Source organism: Leishmania infantum, chromosome 30 (genome assembly GCF_000002875.2).
Source record: "Leishmania infantum JPCM5 genome chromosome 30".
In the NCBI taxonomy this organism is placed as follows: Eukaryota; Euglenozoa; class Kinetoplastea; order Trypanosomatida; family Trypanosomatidae; genus Leishmania; species Leishmania infantum.
In genome coordinates, this window is record NC_009414.2 from 1195028 (window position 1) to 1208494 (window position 13467).

General features: G+C 59.1%; 4 protein-coding genes across 4 annotated transcripts; all 4 read left to right on the forward strand.

Annotated features, from left to right (window-relative positions):
* Positions 1-100: 100 nt before the first annotated feature.
* On the forward strand, positions 101-1216 carry LINJ_30_3330 (putative serine/threonine phosphatase; the record flags this gene model as incomplete). The annotated part of the gene is made up of 1 exon (XM_001467144.1): positions 101-1216. One exon carries the CDS (start codon positions 101-103, stop codon positions 1214-1216), a length of 1116 nt encoding a protein of 371 aa, XP_001467181.1.
* A 1348-nt stretch (positions 1217-2564) lies between these two features.
* Positions 2565-5687, forward strand: LINJ_30_3340 (conserved hypothetical protein; the record flags this gene model as incomplete). The annotated part of the gene is made up of 1 exon (XM_001467145.1): positions 2565-5687. One exon carries the CDS (start codon positions 2565-2567, stop codon positions 5685-5687), a length of 3123 nt encoding a protein of 1040 aa, XP_001467182.1.
* Positions 5688-6848: 1161 nt separating this feature from the next.
* On the forward strand, positions 6849-8138 carry LINJ_30_3350 (UV excision repair RAD23-like protein; the record flags this gene model as incomplete). Its single annotated transcript, XM_001467146.1, has 1 exon — positions 6849-8138. One exon carries the CDS (start codon positions 6849-6851, stop codon positions 8136-8138), a length of 1290 nt encoding a protein of 429 aa, XP_001467183.1.
* A 4150-nt stretch (positions 8139-12288) lies between these two features.
* On the forward strand, positions 12289-13365 carry LINJ_30_3360 (conserved hypothetical protein; the record flags this gene model as incomplete). Its single annotated transcript, XM_001467147.1, has 1 exon — positions 12289-13365. One exon carries the CDS (start codon positions 12289-12291, stop codon positions 13363-13365), a length of 1077 nt encoding a protein of 358 aa, XP_001467184.1.
* Positions 13366-13467: the final 102 nt, after the last annotated feature.

Here is a 13467-nt window from a genome sequence, read left to right on the forward strand (position 1 = left end):
CATATTCTGTGCCGGCTACACCACATCTCCCCTCCCTCTCAGCCCTCGCAGCTACGTTGGCTCTCTCTGTTCCACAAAGGCATCTAGAAACGGGAAAAGGATGGCATCGCTGTGGAAGAAATCGCTGTCTCTGCTGCTGTCAGCAGCACTCATCATCGCAGCCTTCGCGGTCGCTCTGAGTGCTGAAGCGCGCCGCCTTGTCGCCGTTGGGGACCTGCACGGCGACTACGAGCAGAGCGTCTCCGTCTTGCGTCTTGCGCGTCTCATCGACAACCGCAATCACTGGATCGGTGAGGATGCGCTCCTGGTCCAGCTGGGTGACATTCTTGATGTCGGCCCCGACGATATTCTCATTGTGCGCCTGCTGATGAGGCTGCAGCAGGAGGCCCACGCCAAAGGGGGCGATGTAATTGGGTTGTTGGGCAACCACGAGCTGCGCAACTTCCGAGGGGACTACAAGGCGGTGGACAAGGCGAGCCTTGCCGCTAGTGGTGGACAGAAAGGCCGTGACGTGCTTCTGTCCAACGCGACAGACCTTGGCAGATACCTGCGAACTCGCAAGGCAATCTTTCACTACGGCCCGTTTCTCTTCATGCACGGAGGCTTCTCCACGGCGACGGCCGGCATGATCACGAGCCTCAGCAAGGTCGAGGAGTTCAATTCGGAGCTCACCAAGGCGCTGATGAACGGCACCATCTCACCTCTGGCGCGAGGCGGACTGGACCTGACTGAGGACGATGTGGACGACGTCGCCAACCCTATTCTCGTACGCAGCATCTTGAATGTCAAGTGCAACGCACTGAGCAAGGTGCTCGACAAGAAGTTCCCGGGCATCCAGTCTGTCGTCGTGGGCCACGTCCCACATGACCCACGCGACTTCGACGGCTGGCGGCTTTGCGGGGGCCGGATCATCGACATCGACTTCGGCATGTCGCGCTGGAAGAAGGGAGACCCAGGGCACGTGGCGGCGCTGGAGATCGAGGAAGCCACGTGGCATGTGCAGCTTATCGAGACGTCCACCGCATCCAGCTCGGTCTCGGGTACGCACGCACCCTTCCAGGATTCCGTGGCGACCTATTACCTAGTAAGTTTCACCGCGCTCATTGTGGTGTGCGTTGTCAGCGTCTTGCTTGCGGCGTACTATTTGCCGTTGTGCTCCGGTGCGGCACGGGAGCCGCTACTGAAAGCGGGCACGAATTATTACGGCACGGTGTAGCAGGGCTCGTTTCGCGCACTCGTCCAAAGATCACTGTGAGTGTACCGGTGGGGTAAAGTCCTCCCTTTCTCCCTTTCTTCCACCGCGCTGTGCACCCAATCTAGCTCTTCCTCTGTTCCTTCTCCGTTGACGGTGTGTACCCCTCTACTTATACTTACGCGGGGGCGTTGAAGAGTAACATGGCGGCGGCAGCGGCTTGTGTCGGCGGGAAAGAGAGATAGGGCGCTGCACATGAATGCCCTCCGTGGCGGCTCTTTTCGGCGTTGATGTGCCGCTCTCTTTTTGTCCCTTGGCATGTTTTGTTGTCGCTATCGGCACATGGCTCGCTCGTTTTTCTTTTTTTCTTTGTACAACGCGCGTTACGCTGTTGCTCCTCGTCTCTTGTGCGTTTCTTTCAAACTTCGATCTTCCTCTCTTTTTCTGCGGCAGAGATGCTAACATAGGTGCGTCGTGGCGATACGCGTGTGCGTGTGCTTGAGCACCTTATCTCCTTACATATTTTCTGGATTCGTGTTCCACAGTGGCAACGACGCTGACAGCGACTGAGGGAGCCCTTGTCTCTCACTGCGTTTGGTTGCTTCCTTACCACGTACTCGCCGACCCTCCCTCCCCTCTACTTGGCAGGAGTCTACCAATGCGCGTAGGAGGGGAGGGGGAGGCGGCGGCGGCGACGGAAAAGAGAAAAACTAAAGCAATCTGATGTGTAAACACCACATCAACTACATCACCGACACACAAAAAAGTCATGAACACACAGGCAACCGATTTTCGGACAGGCCACACATAGCGACTGGAGTTGTGGGGTGGTGTAGAGAGAGTTTGCTGAAAAGACCGAGAACAAGAACACCGTTGTGTGCTCCTCTTCTCAAGCCCCTCTCTCTGTTTCTCACCTTAGTGCCGTTTCTTGCCGCTGCCATTGTTGACCCCGACGCGTCTACGTCTGTCGCATGTGCAGGTGCGCACCCGACGAAAGCCAAGCGTGTGGCGCTGAAAGTTCTCCACTCACCTCTTCTTCCTTTTCTGTCGTCCCCTTTCTCCTCTGTCTCCCTTTCGATGCCTTCTCCATGTTCTTCCCCAACCGCCAGCCGTCTAAACTCCGCTGCACTCCTGCCGTCAATTTTTTTTTTCACTGGCACTCGTGCGTTTTCCAATCCGCCGTGCGTATCTTCTTCGTGCCAGCTGGAGTGGGCTGCCCTTGTCTCGTGCCGCGTACGCGCAGCAAGTGCTTGGAAAGCACTTTCCTTTATCCTATCTTTCCCCCCTTTTAGTCGTCCATCAATGCAGGGCACACACTCCCACCCGCACACACCCACGCACTGCAGACATTTCGCACGGTTCGCCTTTGACAATGCCCAAGAAAGAAAAGGAGAAGAGGGTGCCGACCCCTTCGGTGACCTCGCCAGGCATCACAGAGGAAGAGTGCTTGCTGGAGGTGTATCTGCACTGGGATGTGGAGGCGCAAGCGGCGCCAGACATTCTGGTTTTCCTGCGACTCTGTCAGGAGGATCACTTCATTCTTCCTCGCCAGCTGCCGGCCGACGCCAACAGCGACTGTACCGCTGACGGGCAACAACAGTCGCGCCATCAGCAACCGTCTGCAGCCCTCCCGCTGCTCCTCCTAGTAAAGCAGACGGTCTTTGTAGGCGGGTCGACCGTACGCCATACACTACTTAATGATAGCAAGGCCAACCGTATTGACGTGTACGCCCTCCCGAGCGCCGGCGTTGGCGACGAAGCCGGTGGCAAGCAGGCTGGCGGCGCAGCGGGGAAGCGTTTTAAGAGCGTGACGCCGGCTGTCGCGAAATCCAAAGGAAAGTCAGCGACCGGGCTCGCTGCTCTCCCCGACGGCGCCCGCCACATTGGGGGAGCAACGCTATCGTTTGTTCCACTTCTTGCAAGCTCGACAATGGACGTCTCTGTGCCGCTCACCGCAGGGTCACTTGTCGATGCTGACAAGTGCTTGAATTTCCGCGTGCGGTGCCACGATTCACTGCTGCTGTCTGCGCAGTGCATGTCTCAGTGTCGCCCAGTGCTGGTGCGTGTATACGGGGTCGCGGGACTGCCCACCTTGGAGTCCACATCTGGCTCCTCATCCACAAAGGACATAGCTGTAGCTGCGACTGCCGACTCACGCCGTCGTCTGCGCGCGTGTGTCACACTGGCAGGGGGATGCGTGACGGCACCCATACTTCCGATCACACCTGCAATCTCCGCCGATGAGGCTGTGGCGCCGTCCTCATTCCCATCACACAGACCGGCGGCCACTTTCCACGATCACATTCTCTTTTTGCAGGAGCTGGGCACACCCCTCGATGTGTACCGGAAACTCCACAGCGCACCATGCGAGGTGTCGCTTTGGCAATCCTTCGAGATGGATGCTCAGGGGACGGCGGTAGCAGCTGCAAGCGCCACCTCACCGCCGGAGAAGGGCACAGAGGTCTTACTTGGCAGCGGCGGCTTTTCGGTGCGCGACTTTTTGACAGACGATCAAACACGCTTTACTGAAACGGTGCAACTGCTGCCTGGTCGCTCCACGGTGAACCTTGCAAAGGATTCCACGTGCCTCACTACCGGCTGCAGCGTTTCCGTACGCCTCGACTTTTTCCAGCCCTTCACGCCTCTGCAGCATGTTGACAAGGAGGGGCAGCCGCTGCCCCGCAAGGCCTTCTTGACGCGTGCGCTTGTGCGCCTGCCGTACGCGGTTCCGTGGATAGCCGACTTTCTGGCGCTCCTTCTGCGCGAGGTCACGGCGCTGCCTCGCGCGACAGAGGACGTGCAGCTTTATCTACCGCCACCGCCGCCGCTACCGCCCACCGAAACCGCGGAGAAGGAAAAGCCAGCTGGGGGACGCAGCGGCACCACCCATGCCCGCGGCGCGGCGCCGCCTGCTGCCTCCTCTTCCTCAAAGCGATCAGGTAGCGGCAGCGGGAATCGAAAGGCAGGAAAGGCAATCGGACGCCCTGCTCCCGCAGACCCCGTACCAGCCCCGCCATTGCCGTCTTTCGCAGGCGAGCTGAAGGTGTACTCGCCGCCCGGGCTCAGCGGATTCGAGGTGGCAGACGGGGAGGAGCGTCTGTGGTGCTTTGAGGCGACGGTCCCCGAACTGCAGCGTATACTCAGCGAGCTCGGCAGTTTTGTGGAGGCTCGTGGCGGTGCGACGTCACAGGTGCATATGCATTTCAACGCCGAGCTGTTTGTGCCGCAGCGCGCGTACGTGAAGTTCCCGCCATTGGTGGTTCCACCAGTGGGAATGGCAGCCGCATCACCGCCACCCAGCGAGGCCGATGACGCGTCGGTGGCCTTGGAGGTGGAGCCGAGCGGAACGGGGGGACGGCTTCACCGCATTCGCCTCCGTAGCGCTGTCGGCGCCCTGTGCCAGACGCAGTCCCACTACATCCGCCACAACCTCTCCGATGACTGCCTGCGGTGCCTGCTCTCCTTGGCAGCGCTGCTGAGGGCTGCGTCGATGCGAGAGGCCGAGATGCGAGGTTGGATGCCGTCCGCGACGCTTCTCATCGCCGCAGAGCGTTCCTTTGGTCAAACTCTAGAAAAGGAAGACTTGTTCGGCGTCACCTTCCCCACCCCTGCTGCATCGCAGACCGCAGTGGCGGCGTCGGTCTCTATGTATGATACCACGGATCGCGTGTCGGAAAGCAACGCCAGCGGTGCCGCTGCATCTCTGATGGCCGAGGCGGTGGTAGGGTCGGTCGTGTTCTTTGACGGTATGCTCAGGGCTGGGACTCGCCGTCCTGTGCCGGCGGCCGTTCTCCTGCGCTTCCCTGTCTCGTTTTGGATGGTGGTGACAAAAACGAAGGAAGAGGTGCTGTGCACCTTCCCACACAACACCCCCACCGGCCTCGTACAGTACCACATCGAGGGACAGGTAGTGCGGTGCTCCACGGTGACCTTGCTCTACGTGCTCAAGTGCGTGTGCCTTGCGCGTAGTGTCACACAAAGCCACAACGCGGCCTACGAGCTCGTCTTGCGCCAGCGTCAGCGCGAGCAGCACGCGCTGCAGCAGGAGAGGATGGCACCATCGGCGACCAGCAAGCTCATGGCGGTGCGGCAGGCTTCAGCGGATGCCGCGGGGGACGGCAGAGACGCCTTGCGCCGCGGTGCAGACAAGACTCGCGGCTCTGCCGTCGGCCAAGTACGCGGAACGGACTCCAGTGACGAGGATGGCGCTGAAGAGGTGGATTGGCTAGACTCCAGCATGGACCGGTACTTGTACACGTCTTCTGCTTCCCCAAGCAGGTCATCAGCGCTGTCACGGCGCTTGCGAACGGATCGCACGAGTTCTCACAAGACGTCGGTTCACAAAACCCAACGCAGACAAGTACTGGGCGCCGCCCCCTCGCCGACGGAGCTCACGTACGACGATCTGTGGCGCATGTATGAGAAGCGCGCCCCCGCCTCGGCGACAGCGGCACCTGCACGCGGCCACGAAAAACTGCCACCCATCCGATTTTGATAGGGGAGAGGGAGACAGAGGTCCTGCCCCACATCCCCTCCTTTTTTCTCTCTTCCTCTACTGATGTACACTATATGCGTGACGAAGCGCGTTGTGCTTCCCACTGCCGTCACACTTCGTGTGGCTTTGCCCCATCTCTTCTTTTGGCCGGTCAAGCTCTTGTGCACTAGCTTCCCGTTGCCGTCCCCGCTGTAGTTCGTGTTTGTGTATGTGCGTGGTTTATACATATCTGCATTTTCGTTGTGATACGCCTTCCGGACTTTGCGTGAGGTGGTGCGAGCGTGTCGATGGGTCGACATCTATCTTGCCTCCTTCCCCCACCTTTTCTTCTCTAGCGCTTCGCACGCTAGAGCTCAGTGCAGCAAGAGAAGACTGCATAGAATGAAGGGAACCGTCGCACGCGGGCGAGCGCGGCGTGACACTGTTGTCCAGCATAGTCGAACTCTCTCTCTGAGACCCTTTTCTTCGCATACGACTCCCGAAGGAGAAGGGGGGGGTGCCGTGCTCGTGTCTGCGCCCGCTTCTACACATGTACAGGCGCTTCGCTGCTCTACACGGCTTCGTTGTCGGTGCCACTCTTCCGTGCTAAATCGGTCTTCTCTTTTCCTCTTGAGTTGATTGCACGCTTTAGAATGTCTGCTCCGCTCCCCCTGCGCGCTCCTTCTCCAATTCTGTGCCACTCTTCACCTTTCCACCGATTTCTCTCTCTCGGTTCTTTGCGCCGTTGCACTTTGCACGCCGCTCCCGCCCCCGCCCCACCTAGCGCTTGCCCTCGACGTCCGTTCCGCCGCGGTGCTGCTCTCTGTCTTTCACGGTATGCCTACGCCCAGGATTTGTATCTTTCCATCCGCGTTACTCTCTTCGTTTCTTCTCTCTCTGTGTGTGCTCTCTGCAAGACCTGTCGTGGCGCTTCTCCCTCTGAGTCTTTTATTTTCTTCTTCCCTCTTCCCCGGCCCTGCCTTTACGGACACAGTCCCTCGTGCAAACATACTCCCTCTGCACCCGGCAACAGTCCTGGGGCTAACTCCGCCCCCTTGCAGCCCGTCCTCCCTCGCTCTTCTTTCCCGTCTTCCACATCGGAGAAATCGAAAGAACGGACGAGAAGGCTCACTGACATCAGTGACACACCTAAACACACACACACACACACACACGCACAAAATGAAAGTCATTCTCAAAACAATTACTGGAAAACAGCACGAGGTGGATGTGGAGGCGACCTCGACCATTCTCGATGTTAAGAGGTTGCTGGAGGACGAGTACGAGCCAGCGTCGTTGCGACTGTGCTTCAATGGCGCCGTGCTGGAGGACAGCAGGATGCTGGCGGATGCTGGAGTCAAAGACAACGACTCGCTTGTGCTCGCCGGGCGCAAGCGAAAGATTCCGAAGCCGCCAGCACCGCAAACGGCGGAGCCACCAAAGACGGAGGCGGCGCCTGAGAGTAGCGCACCTGCATCTTCTGCTACGCCGCCAGCGGCGATGCCCACGCCTGCTTTGACCACAACGACCCCCGCCACCTCCGCTGCCACTGTTGACCCACCAGCACCCGCTGTTCCTGCTTCCGCTGCAGCTCCTTCCGCTCCTGTCGCTTCTACGACCCCAGCGGCCTCTGCTGTTCCTGCTGCGTCTGCTGCCTCCGCAACTAACACGTATGGCGTGTCCCTCAACCTGATCGACGAGGTGGCGTCGATGGGCTTCGAGGACCGCAATCAAATTGCTTTGGCGTTGCGCGCCGCTTTCATGAACGTCGAACGCGCCGTGGAGTACCTTTTCGAAGGCATCCCACCTCACCTTGTGGAGGAGCTCACGCCCTTCAGTGCTCTTACCGCACCCGCAGCGGCTCCGGGAGCATCGAATCCGTCCGCGTCTTCTGCAGCCGCGGCCGTACCGGCGTCGGACTCTCCAGCGCCTGCAGTCGCGCCATCCACCGCCGAGTCGGAGATGCGCGCCGCCCTCTCGCGCATCCCGCAGTTTGATGAAATCCGTATCCTGTACAACCAAAACACGGACACGCTGCCAGTGGTGATGCAGCAGATTGCGCTGCGTCACCCGGCTGTATACGAGCAGATTGAGCGCGATCCGGAGGTATTCCTATCTATCATGGGTGAGTCAGGGCAGCCGGGCAGTGCGAGCGCTCCGGCCGGGCCCGCCGCGCTGTCGACAGCACAGGCTGTCGTGGGTGACGCGGAAGAAAGCAGCTTCATGAATCAGCTGCAGAGCGGGCTCGAGTTGACTGCTGAGGATCGCACGGCGGTGCAGCAGCTCGTCGAGTTAGGTGGTGGCATGTGGGACGAACAGAGCGCTGTGCTAGTCTACCTTGCTACCCAGCGCAATCAAGAGGTGGCGGCGAGTGTCTTGTTCGAGCACGGCGGTGTTCCGGCAGAGCTGCTGGCGGAGATTGCCACCCAAATGGTCGACGAGGAGGCGGAGGACTACGAGGATGAGCAATGATGGGAGAGAGGGAGGGGTGGCTGCTGTCGATGTCTTTGAATGATGCTCATTGGGTTGCCGCTTTTACATAGTTTCCTCTGGCACTATTTTCTCGCGAATACCTGTATTCATCCTTGCTTCACTTTCGCCTCCTCTGTTATCCTGCCACGTGAGCCTCACGCTACTTTGCTCTTCATGCGGTGGCAATGGTGGCAGTGGCAGCGGTGATTCGTGGCTGTGAAGAAGAGAGAGGAGCCAAGTAAAAGCGCCGTGACGTTCCCTGTCACTTCTCCGCTTTCTCACGTTGTTCCGTTGAGTCGTCTTTTTCACTCGTAGTTGTCTTGTTGTGCTTTGGTGGACGCGCTTGGCTGCATCTGTGTGTGCCTGCCGGCTGCTGTTTTGTTTGTTGCACGGATGCACGATGTGTGTGTAACCTCCATCCACTGCTGCGATTGCGCTGCCGAGCACTCATTCCCTGTTGTGTCTTGTTGTTTCTTCGCTTCGTTACGATGAAGAGCTTCGGTGTGCGTTCTTACTGCGCTTCTTCGTTTGTTCCGTTCCTCTGCGACCCCGAGGACGGAGGGAGACCTGAGTGCGTGGTATCTCAGGGTCCAGTCCCCCATGCAGTGGGAGGCGACTAGGCGGCCCCCCTATCCCTGTCCATGCCGAGACACTTCCGGTGGCGACAAGGGCCAGGCACCTTCGAGGTGGGGAAGTCGGCGCAGTGTGTCGCTACCGATGTCGGCAGCCAGGCCCTGGATGGCGTGGTGTCGAAGCCGCCCGAGCCAGTGAGCACGTTGGTGCCACTCACATGATTAGGCAGAGCGTCAGCGTGACTCGAGCATATCCCGCCCGGCCCTCACACAGCCTACCAGTGGGAGGGAAGCCTGAGCCGCCTCAGGGAGCGGATGCACCAGGTGGCGCCCGGCGTGGTGGGTTGAGTTTGAGACAGGGGCCGTGCTCTCAGATGGCGGAATCGGTGCTCGGCTGTAACGCGTCTGTCTACAGTATGCTTCGCACGACGCGGTAGGGGGCCTGTGCTAGACTGGGTGGAGTGGAGCAGAGGCCATGCTCTGTGGCAGAATAGATACGTTGAAGGGCAAAAGTAACATAGCCCTGAGGTCAGTGCCTGTGCCTGGTTTGTACTCCACTGCTGCATTTAGCGCAAGGTTTCTTTGCTTCGATGACGACGCGATGCGCGCTACCGGGAGACCTTCTTTGTGGCCTTCGACACGCTTCGGTCCATTCTGAGCACGGAGCTGCATTCTTGGCTCTCCTGCTCGGTTCTGCCGTGTGCTACGCACGCCCTGTCGCACTTAAGAAGTCGCAGAAAGTTGTGAAGCAGCATCAGGAAAAGCTGAAAGCCAAGAGGATAGATGAGATCCGACAAGCAAGGAAACACAGACAAAGAAGGCCGCCTGCACCTATTGTACAGCTGGCCTCTGGTTCCCCGCTAGGGAGGCGAGGGGATAGAGATACATGTGCGAGTATCCCCTGTCAACGACCTTGCCTTGTGGGAGAGCAGCATTCATTATGCCGCTGTTCCTCGGGGCTGTCACAGATGACTGTGTGGGCGTTTGACAGGGAGATGAAATGCCTCACGCACAGCTAGCGGCACACCCACTCGCCTCCTCTCCGGCGTTTCCATGGCCTCCTCAACTCTCCTTGTCCTTGCTTCTCTTTCGCTTTCTGTCGTGTTGCTCTCCACCCGGTAATGAGACGGCAGCGCAGGGGGAGGGGGCAGCGTCTAATGCTGTGGTTGTCTGTCCGTCGGCGCCCCCCCCTTTTTCTTCAACCTTGTGTTTTCTCCTCTTTTCTCGTGACATCTCTTTTCATCCCTGACGCTGTGTGTCGTATCCCATAGTGTGGGCGAGGAGACTAAAGCGACGAGGGACAACGTAGCGGAGGTGGCGAGGCTGCAAACTGCGGCCGTCACACGCATATCATAGCAGATATAGGTGGCTGGCGGCTTCCATGTAGTACGAGCTTTCTCCTTATCGCTAGGCTTTTTCTTTCGTTTCTCTATTTCCTATCGCGCTGCTCCCCTATCGAGATCCCCTTTCTCGCACCCCTTCGATAATCCTTGGTGTAGTTCACCCACCAGCACTGTTGTGTGGTTTGTTGATGGCGAACCCTTCAGTGGCGTGTGCCACTTGGATGAAGCAAAGAGCAGAGACCAACATGGACTTGGCGGCTGATCCCGAGGGGCGCCGGGGTGCGCGCTTCATAGCGCAGATGCCCCGCAAAATCGTCTTTGCTGCTGCCGTGGACACTTTTCGCCTCGACAAACTTCATGGCACGCTCTGCCTCACTACACTGGTCTCAATGGGTATCCGGGCGTTCTCGCGAGCCGGCGTGCTCATCACAGGACAGGCGGCCTCTCTCTGTGCCGGCTCAGTGCTCTTCCGGACTTTTTGGGCGTTTTGCGCGCTTCTTCATCGGCTTATGATACGCTGTGCGCTTGACCATGGCGCCTGTGGCGGATAACACCTACACCTATGCCCCCCTCGTCTGGGGGGGGGGCTCGCGGCCTGCATGGTGGCTTTTTACCCAACATTGGAAAATCTGCTCTGGGGCTCGGCCGTGGCGGTGAGGTGGTCAGCGAGCGTGTGCGCGCAGCTGCGGGAGTGGAAGGTGCAGTGCTCGGAGTGTATCTCCCACGCACCGACTGCGGCCGAGGACTTCCGCTTTGCCTCTTGAGGGGGTGGTGCTGAACGCGCCTACGGTGCTCATTGGCGCTGTGGTCACGGCGGCCCTCTAAGCCGGTATTCAGGAGTCTGCGCCGGTGGACAACATGTTTGTGGGCATGCAACTAGGGTTGCGCGGTCGCTCTGTCGACTACGGGTTCTGCACCACCGCGAAACACTGGGGTCTCTTCCGCAACAACCTGACTCCTTTTGCTCCCCTCCCAATGAGGGCCCCTTTGGCCGCTTTGGTTTCAGCGGCATCATTCGCTGTGCCGGTGTTGCCGTCTTAGCTTACGTTAGCTTCGATGCTATCTGTGCCACCGCTCTGAATGGGCACCTTGCACTAATGCGCGGTGATGCTGGCCCTGACCGGCATGATGGCTTACCACCTGCTCAGCGTCGATGACCCAGTGTCCAAGGCGCTGGTGCACGTGCATGTCCCGTTCCTGCGGCGCGTGCTCGCTGACACAGGCACCATCACGGGACTGACGGCAGCGTGTTCCATGTCGTTCTCCGCCATGCAGCACCTCCCGCTGACCCTGGGAAAAGAGAGCCGGATCTTCTCAGCCTTCTCTCGCATGCGCACACTCTTACCGTGCAGTTCACAGCTTCGTTGTGCTGCGATCGGGGCGACGCGGGCTTTTTCTGCAAGCGACGCGGCCACTGAAAGAAAAGAGCCTAAGGCACGTGTTTCGATAACCGGCCGCAGAGGAAGGGCCCGCAGAAGCACCTAGATGTGTAGCATAAAACGCAAGTTGGGGGGGGGGGCTAGGGCGGGTCGGGGGCGGCGGTGGTGGGCGTCGCCTTCGACTCTCTACTAACTCTCTCTTCTCCCCGCTCTCTAGGGCTTGAGGTGCACGTTAGGGCTTGCGGGAAACAAAGATTCTTATCTGCGTAAGGGTATGCCGGTGAGCGGAGCAGGGACATCCACTCGAGGGGCGGAGGGACACTAGACGTTGTGTTGCTGTTGAGCCGAACTGTTTCCTGCATTCTACCCCATCTCCGTCAGCAGATGCAGTCGTGTGACACCCAGAAGCCAGCTAAGCTGTTCAGGTGCGGATCGCTCTCGCCTGCGCCAGCTCCCTCACGCACTCTTTTGTGCAACATCCACAGCATCTACCAGCATCTCCTTCAATCGCCTCTGCATCCTTCCTTGTTTCTATACACACACACACACACACGTGCCTCACATATTTTTGCACAAACTTGTATCTGCTTTCGCACATACGCGCCACAAGCAAGAAGTGTGTACGTGTGCGCGTCCTCAGCGGTGCCCACTCCTGTCACCAACTTCCGCTCTCCCTCTCTCGCGCCTATCACGTATTCTTTTCGCTCAGTTTCAGCCATCTGGGCTAGGCCGTCTATACCTCCATCAGCATCGGCATTTTGGGTAGAAGCACTGAAAACGATCCTCTTTCTGTCCCTCCTCCTCTTCCCTATTACGGACCCTTTTTCTCTGTATTGTGAGCGTCAAGTGAGCGAAAATGATGTATACAGGTGAAATCGAGAACGGCCAGATGCATGGCCGGGGCTGCCTCATCTACCCGAACAAGGAGAAGTACGAGGGCGACTGGGTGTACGGCAAGCGTCACGGCCACGGCGTGTACACATACGCGGACGGTAGCAAGTACGATGGGGAGTGGGTGGAGGATAAGGTGCACGGCAAGGGCACATGCTACTACGCCAGCGGCAATCGCTACACCGGTGACTGGACGTTTGGCCGCATCAACGGCCGCGGTACCCTCGAGTACGCCGACGGCGATCGCTACGACGGTGAGTGGAAGGACGGCCGCATGCATGGCAAAGGTCTCTACTACTACTCCAACGGCGACCGCTACGACGGCGAGTGGAAGGATGATAAACGTCACGGAAAGGGTACGGTGACGTACGCCGGCCCCGACGGTAGCGTGTCGGAGAAGTTCGACGGCGACTGGGTGGAGGGGCGCATGCAGGGCTGGGGTAAGTACTACTACGCCGACGGCGGCGTTTACGAGGGCGAGTGGCAGGATGGCAAGATGCACGGCAAGGGTACGTACATATTCCCGAACGGCAACAAATACGAGGGTGAGTGGTGCGACGATGTGAAGCAGGGCTACGGTGTGCTGACCTACGTCAACGGCGAGCGCTACGAGGGCTACTGGCTGGACGACAAGGCGCACGGCACCGGCACCCTCACCTACCTCCAGGGTGACCGCTATACAGGCGAGTGGTACCAGGGCAAGAAACACGGCCGCGGTACTCTGGCCTATAGCAACAAAGACACGTATGAGGGCGAGTGGCGGAACGACAGCGCGACCGGCCGAGGTGTGCTCGAGTACGCGAATGGGTGCCGCTACGAGGGAGACTGGTTGGATGATAGGCGCCACGGCGAAGGCCAGCTGTTGCTACCGGACGGCTCCAGCTATGAGGGTGGGTGGGTGAATGGCAAGAAGGAGGGCCGCGCCCGCATTATCCTCAAGTGCGGCGCCGTCTTCGTGGGCACTTGGAAGGACAACCGTATCGTGGGACAGGGCGAGTTCTACCTCTCCGAGAACTGCGACCTCAACAATCCCGACTACTAGAGCACCCCTGCACCGACATGTTTTTGTTTTGCGGACTCCCCCTCCCTGTTCAAGTTGTATCATCGGTCGCCCGTCCCTTTCTCTTGTCTGTATGTACTGTTG